This window comes from Ruditapes philippinarum, unplaced genomic scaffold, assembly GCF_026571515.1.
Source record: "Ruditapes philippinarum isolate M1 unplaced genomic scaffold, ASM2657151v2 ctg645_1_1_1_1, whole genome shotgun sequence".
In the NCBI taxonomy this organism is placed as follows: domain Eukaryota; kingdom Metazoa; phylum Mollusca; class Bivalvia; order Venerida; family Veneridae; genus Ruditapes; species Ruditapes philippinarum.
Window position 1 is genome coordinate 322,064 of NW_026861731.1, and position 8,004 is coordinate 330,067.

At 32.4% G+C, this 8,004-nt stretch overlaps 1 protein-coding gene across 1 annotated transcript; it reads right to left on the reverse strand.

The window, feature by feature from the left end:
• Window positions 1-472: 472 nt before the first annotated feature.
• LOC132716649 (CD63 antigen-like) lies at window positions 473-4,012 on the reverse strand. Its single transcript, XM_060699971.1, has 5 exons — window positions 4,004-4,012; window positions 3,394-3,498; window positions 2,898-3,068; window positions 2,207-2,290; window positions 473-1,391 (listed from the first exon to the last, which is right to left on the reverse strand). Exons 1-5 carry the CDS (start codon window positions 4,010-4,012, stop codon window positions 1,326-1,328), a joined length of 435 nt encoding a protein of 144 aa, XP_060555954.1. The 3' UTR covers window positions 473-1,325.
• Window positions 4,013-8,004: the final 3,992 nt, after the last annotated feature.

An 8,004-nucleotide genomic window follows, 5' to 3' on the forward strand; every position in this document is an offset into this window, starting at 1 on the left:
TGCACAGATATATAAACATATATATTTAGCTCCATGGTTTCTGGAATTGGGACCATTTCTTGGATTATTTTTAGGAGTGACATCATCAACAGATTTGACAATTTAGTAAAGTTAAAGGGAATATTTTGGATGAATTTGACATTTTTACGGAAGATGAACGTATTCCTAGCTTTTGTATCCTTCACAGAGTAATGCACTATATCCTTTAGCAATCGCAACTTTTCGGTTCTTTCCGGCAGTCTTCGGATAGACGATAGCCGAGGTCGTTCCGATTGTACCCTTTAGGTTATCCTGGACGTCCGATCGTTTCCGGTTGTAAATCAAGAACTGAAAATATTTCTATGTATTTAAATTCCATTTTAAAAACAATAAAGCCAATAACACATAATTTATCTTTCTTTATCAGGGACACTTCGGATTTTATTGCTAAAGTTTGGTAGATGTACATGTAAAGAGCATATTATCATATTGTACCAAAACGTCTCTGTTGATTGTATATCAAAATACTTTGAAAAATAAAACTTCAGTGTAAATAAGTAAGGCTGACGATTCGTTTCCCGGTCTTCTATTTTTAGAAACGTTATAAATAGCTCGCGGGACGCTGTGTTGAGAGAGACTTAATTAAAAGTGATATGATACACCTTTTTAAGACAAATTAAAATTACTCAAATAGTTCGTTTGATACAACAATGAATGTTTTTCCAACAAAAAATAAAAGCGGAAGGCCGCTTTAATACGAGTATGCTGTCTAAACTTAAGGAGTAACAGATTACACAAAGTAACACAGAGTAACACAAAACTAACACAATAAGCCGACGTCAAAGAAAAATTTAAATGTTTATTATATGTTCATTAACATGTTTAATAAAACATTCAACTCCGTCTAATAATACAAATCATACTAAATGCTAAACACATAGAACAAATCTCAACCTTTTGAATTTCTACCTATTGAACTCCAGTGCACTGCCTATGGTCATGTCCGGGTTTTAATTTCGGATCAATCAATTCCTACTTTTTTGGACTTTTGGTATCAAAAAATTAGAATTAGGACCAGACTGTATGTATGTACCTAATAACTAACTTAGCGTTATACTCGTGGCATACGTTCGTTTCTATTGTTTTAACTCCCTCAGCAAAATATCTTACATAACATTTACACTTGTTCCACTATTTTTCAATCTTGTCATCCCAAAACAAATTTCATTCTTTACAACAATGCACAATAAAAACAGTCAAAACAATTCTATACAATCAACACATGGTTGAAGGTCAAACCCAAGGTCACCGGAAGTACGTGCAATTTCTTCGCTGGTTCCCGTCTTCTAGAATAAAATCTCTTGTTCTTTTGATTTTTTCCATAATACAAGAGATAGGGCTATACCTATCAGCTGAAATTGTAAAATAAAATATTCTTTTTTTTTTACAATACGAGTAAATTTCAAATTTTAGCCTGTTTGCGGCAATTGAATCTACCAGATTCAGCCGGAATATTAACAAGAAATGACGTAATCGACGACAAACAATTATGTTGACGTTTTATCATTTGACCTATGTAAGCTGGAAAATCTTTAAGCCTATGTCGTAAGTGCTACTAGTTCAACCTCGGTTGGCTCGAACTACCGATCTCTTATGATTGAAAATAGTGAAAACAGAAATAAGACATTTTACATACAAGAAATTACCTCAGAACTACTAATCCTCGATAACTCCTATGATGAAGGATATCAAAGACTTTCATGATATCAAAAACAACAAAATCTTTCATGGTATAAAGCAACAATGTCTTTCATTATATAAAGCAACAATGTCTTTCATGATATCAAAATTAACAAAGTCTTTCATGATATCAAAAGCAACAAAGTATTTCATAATATAAAAAACAACAATGTCTTTCGTGATATCAAAATCAATTATGTATTTCATGATATCAAAAGCGACAGAGTTTTTCATGATATCAAAAGTTACAAAGTATTTCGTGATATCAAAAGCAACAAAGTCTTTCATTATACCAAAAGCAGCAGATGTTTAATGATATCAAAAGCAACAGAGATTAAGAGCCAAGTTCCTCAAGTAATTTTATCAACACGAATTTTAACGTTCAACCGATTTTATGACTTGCAAAGAACGCTAGCATTTGTGGTCCATTCTTCAATATTGAGATAAGAATTAGAATTAAATATGTAACGTGAAATGGGACACATACCTGGACCATGGCGACGGACAAGCAAACAGCCCCTACTATAAGTAAGTTTGTCTTCAGAATAGACTCTAGTTCCGTTACACATCCCTGGAAAAGAAAAATTATCACATTTGGTTATTTCGCTACACATAACTTCATCAATGATACCTAGCATAACGTTAAGTATTGATCTAGATAGATTTTGCAATGAAAAAGTACACTCTTCAAAAAACTTCACTGAGGTTTGAAAGCATAACTACATATAATTTGAAATCCTTGCAGAGATCAATTTGGCACTTAAAACAGAGAAAAATGCAATGGATAATAAGAAATACATCTAGACTGACTTTTAATGCTATTCTTAGCCTGTTTTGAGTTAAAAGTGTAAATATACTCTCGATTTGAAGGACATTTTGCCTAATTGAACGATTTTTCCTAGAGTGATTGATATAAATTTTTGCACATAAGTTATTACTCCAAACCTTAAAAAAATGATATACAAATATCGAAACAGAATTTCCAGTACCATTAAGTCAAAACAACTGCAATACTGTCCCTTAATAAATGTTGTAAATTTCCTGTTGCTGTGTTGGATAATTTGGTAAGTCCATGCAGGACTACTGTTTGACTGCAAAATGATAAAAACAAACTTAACCATTCGTGTTTTCGCGTTTAGGATGCGCAGTAAGTTTCAAAAACGAAAAGTGAATTTTACCTCGGAGTGGATTTTCGTGTCGTCAAAGTCATCATTGCAACCGGATACAAGCATATCCTTGCAACATGATATAGGCATTTTGCTGGTTCCACGCTCGGTGGCCTTGTCAGCGTCTTTGAAGTAGGCTGATACAGCCCAATCTCCCGGTTCTGTGTAACCGCAGCACTTGATCTATAATACAAATACATATTTAAAAAAACAAATGGTATAAATTCAGCTAACTTCGACGTTTTCCATAACTGTTCACATCTATTTATAGAAAGCGGTGTGTAGGAGCACATTTATCTCGGAGCACATTTGTTTCAGAGGTGTGACAGATTTGCTGGTAAAAATTCATATTTAAGATAGTCTTAATGTCAAAAAAACAAACCCAGCAGAGTTCCTTTTAAGATAGTGAAAGGCTTTTATAGGTCAACGGAAAAATGAACTTGCGTTTTGTAATTATAGTCTAGCTATAACTAATTTTGTTTGGGTTAAAAAAATGGATAAATTATACCTTTTGTTGTAGTATGTTAATCCCTGTAGTAACGGCGTTATATTCCTTGTAGCCATATTTGTTGAGAAGAGCATCCTTTACCCTGTCATCTAGTACTGAACGAATCTGTAGAATATTAACATTGTATGTATTAAAAACAGTTATGTACATGTATTTACATTTTCTACAGACATATCAGTTTGACCCTAACTGAATACTCTATTGCTCTTTGTGGTTTGCGTGCGTGCGTGTGTGTGTGAGTTTTGTAATGGAGGTGTACATATTTTGAATCTGAAAAAGTCCATTACTTGTTTCAGGAAAACTTTCCAGAGATCAGTTCATTCTGTATAATTTCATCAAAATTTACCAAATAGTTGGGGAATAGATCTCGTTTAAAGGGTTTCCTTTTTTAGCTCTGGCGGTCATCTTGTTCAGAAGACTAAATCATTTAAGCACTTGTTGGTAGGTGACCGCTATAGTTTATATCACTTAATTGGTTGCAGGTGTTTAGGAAGAGCATTAGTGCTAACGACGCGGTGACCCGACGACGGACACAGGAGGTCTAATCACAATAGCCTCACCTTGAGCACGTTTAATAAACAGAATAACACGCGTATCCTTCATCATTTACCTCAATCATGTCTTAAACACGTTACATTCCATCGGAATCATGGTTATAACAACTTGCGAGAATTCTCTACTAAAGTCACCGGGTATATAACATATATATCGCATAATCTGTAATTGATGACTACATACCTTATTTCATAAGAAAATAAAACCGATGGATCATGATCCCAGCGAGGAGGCCTCTACCAGGGAAAAGCCAGATCAAGGCAGCATCACTTATTACTATGGAAAAAGAAAAAACAAACAGACACATTAAAGTTATCTCCCTTAAAAAGCCTTGCCGAAAATGTTAAACTTTAATACTTACTTGTGTTGTGGTTTATTGTCAAAATATTTGCTCTTTAACTGTCGGTATAACTTATGAATGATTTAATCATATAGCTTTACTAATTAGATTAAATGCAGAACGAGCATGCGCGAAATATTACTTCCGTTCCTATGGAAATATCGCAATATAGATACGTTTATTTCCCAAAAACTAACGCTAATAATTAAATCGATCTTGTTAATTAAAGAAAAACAGGTCAATTTTTCAATATTAATACTAATTTATAATAATTGAATTTTGTTTATAAAATATTTTATGGACAAGATGGTTCAATGGCAGCTATATCTTTGTTAATAGTAATTTCTATAGTAAATTTTTAGCTTCTTTCCATGTATTAACTCGTTTCATTAAATAGTAAATCTTGCGCATGTGCAGCTCATTCTTCTTTGAGAACAGATAAAACGATATGTAAATTATTCTTCAACCTTTTGTTACATATTTATTAGTGGACAATATTTTCGAATAAGTTTATTGTACTACATATGGTGAAAATATTTTAATTATGATACATTGCTTGAAATCGTTCTTATTTTTACAATTCATACAGACATCTTTAAATAACAAGAGATATAAGAAAATAAACCAATGAATCGTTTACTATGTCAAAGATATATGCATTTTTTAAAAGATCAGTGAACACGTGGTTTTCATTTAAATCTATTTTAGAATGTTGCATATTTTTCATGAAGCAACTTATAACTGAAAGAGGTAAATGTTACAGAAACTGCCGATTATGTACGGATATATTCTAATGATTTTACCAGAAGTAGAAGTTTTCTGCTTTCTTCAATTGCTCCAACACAACCGGCCATCGCGATGAAAACGACCATACCCCCACCAGCTATGGCCACGTATGCCGCCATATTGATTAAGGAGGAACCAATGAGCTCTTCATATTGCGCCCTTACAAATAGTACAAACACACCTATTCCAGCAGTTCCAAGACCAGCCAACTAAAGCATAAAATATAATGTATATGAAATGTCAATTTCCTATACTATAATACATGTAACAGTACAACAACACATACCGATCACTTGTACCATACAGTACAGTCTTAATCCAACGTCAGTACAAAGGCTTGTCCCCCCAAACCTCGAACAGGTGACCGTCTATCGATAAGGAGTCCCTTGTCCTAACCAAGAAAAGGAACAAGTTTTATAAGGAGTGGACGGACACTGGACCGATTGTTCTAATGGTTCATGATTAAATGATTACTGTAAACAAGAAAAAGTTGAATCAATGATTAAAAAAAAAAAATTAAATGTTTAAAGGTTTTAAAAGGGGTTAAAATTTTGATATACAAACTTAAGAGCAATAAGAAAGTTTTATTCACTTAGAACGACAAATTAACATAGAACTACTGTATAAAAGGAATCATCTAATGCATGTAGGTACTACAGTAGAGGGTATTAAAACTGAACCAAAATACGATCAGTGTTCCTTAAGGCTTATGACCCCTTTGTACACCTGATTTTTAAGAATTTTTCGATACTCCTTCAATACAGTATACTGCAGTGTTTTGTCACTATTGATCTAAAATTGTTGAAAAATTCTAAAATTTATGAAAAATCCACAAAAAAAAAGAAAGAAAAAAGGGAAAAAAGAGATCTAGATATAAAACAACAACAAAAAACAACAACATCTACAGTATCACATGTGCAGATCTAATGGGTACACTGCACAATACTTCATAAAATCGTGTTATAACAAATAGCTTTGATATTAAATCTGAGTGCCAAATATCAATGACGTAATTCTCAGTAATGACGTCATTTAATCTAATTTAATGTTAAAAAATAAATAATAAATCTTTGTGTCGCTAAATCTAGATTATCTTATGGCATATAGATCTAGTCTATGTATAATCGTTCTTAGTGGAATCAGATGAAGAATTTATTGAGAACAACCTAGGACTGAATATATTAAACAGTGACGTCAATCTCAATGTTAGATTTTTATCATTACCGTACCTAAAGGTTTAAAAAAAACGTTATTATATCTAGAATAGATAAGAATTCAAATTGAATACAAACTTACAACAAAAAACAAATTAAAGATGATAAGAAGAGTCTTTGTTACTGCCTCGGAACACATCATTGCAAGAAAATACTCGTTTTGTTTCAATAACCTTCAGTAGCTTTTCTTTGCAGGCGAATGTTTGCAAATGGGGTATAAGCCTTCAAGGGATGTAACTCTTATCAATTTTATATGAGCCCATGTAGAAAATCGTGATTTTTTAATAGATCTATTTTAGAAAAAAAAATATCAAAAGCATATAGACTCTATAATGAGATAGCCTCTAATTAATAAATAAAGTAACTATGTAAAAAATTCGTAAAGCGAAATCATTTTAATGAGCTAAGATTTACTAGCATAGGCCTACAGTAGCGTTGTACTTGATATACTGTATAGCCAGTTATTTTGTAGATCTAAATGTTTATTTAAAGATCTGTCAGTGTCCGTCATTAAAAAAAGAATTAATTTCCTCCTCCAAGTGTATCGTACCGTAATTTTTTTCGAATTTATGCATAAAAAATCAATAAACTATTTGCGCTTAAGTAAGGGAAATAACTCGAGTTTCACAGGCATACACATATCTATACAGTCATTATCTCTCTTTAGTTTTGATGAAACATTGAAATAAACATTTATTTTGCTGCATTTGTGTTTTGTCTTCAATACGAGAACTAAGAAATAGAATAAGGGCTGAGCCATGGTTTATATTATCAGTTATATAGATGTTTTTCAATCAAATTCGGTATTTTCTAGTATTTTCAGTAGGCTATAAAATTATAACCCGAGCCTCTAAATTGGGGCTTAATTCAAATAACCTTTTATATCTTTTATATATGGCCATATAACTTGTTAGACATCTCTATAATAAATTTATATAATACAGCAGAATCATTTTATTTGAGAAAAAGCCAAAATTACTTCATTAATTGACAGCAGCCGCGTATATAGTTTATATAAACAGCGCCATTATCCAATGAAAATCGTTGTTACAAACCTCCATTATTGTTACATGCAAAGATAAATTAAAAAATGTTACATTGTCGAGCGAGTGTAATGGAAAAGAAGGAAATTAAGTTTGAATGAGTATATTTATAAAATGTAATACCCACCCATACTTAACTAGCAACACTTGATTGAAATTTGCCTACTTGAAGATTTTTATCTCATGTCTGAAGTAGACAAATTATTCAGATAAAAAAATTAAAATGTTTGCACAACAAAAATGATATTAACCGTTTATTACGAGACTATATAACAAAATATACGATGCCAAAATATCTCTGTTTCCAATGTAATGATTCAATGAAGACATGGCTTATGGGGACCTTTTTCATTGGGTATTACGCCACACTAACACAGTATAGGTCATATGGCGACTTAACATCTGTCACGGTGGAGGAAGACCTCAGGTGCCCTTCCGTGCTTTATTTCAAGCACATACGTGCACCGGAGTAGAACCACCGACATTCCGTCAGCTAGCTGGATATCTGTCTCACATGTAAGAATTTTATGTCAAATAATTAAAATTCTTTGAACACTACTTAAATCAACTTCTCAACATTTTGAATTGAATAAGTCCATCTGTGGCATGCCCAAACAGGGAATTTTTGGTCTGTCTTTATTATTCACTTGTTTATATTTAGTCTAGCTCTTTA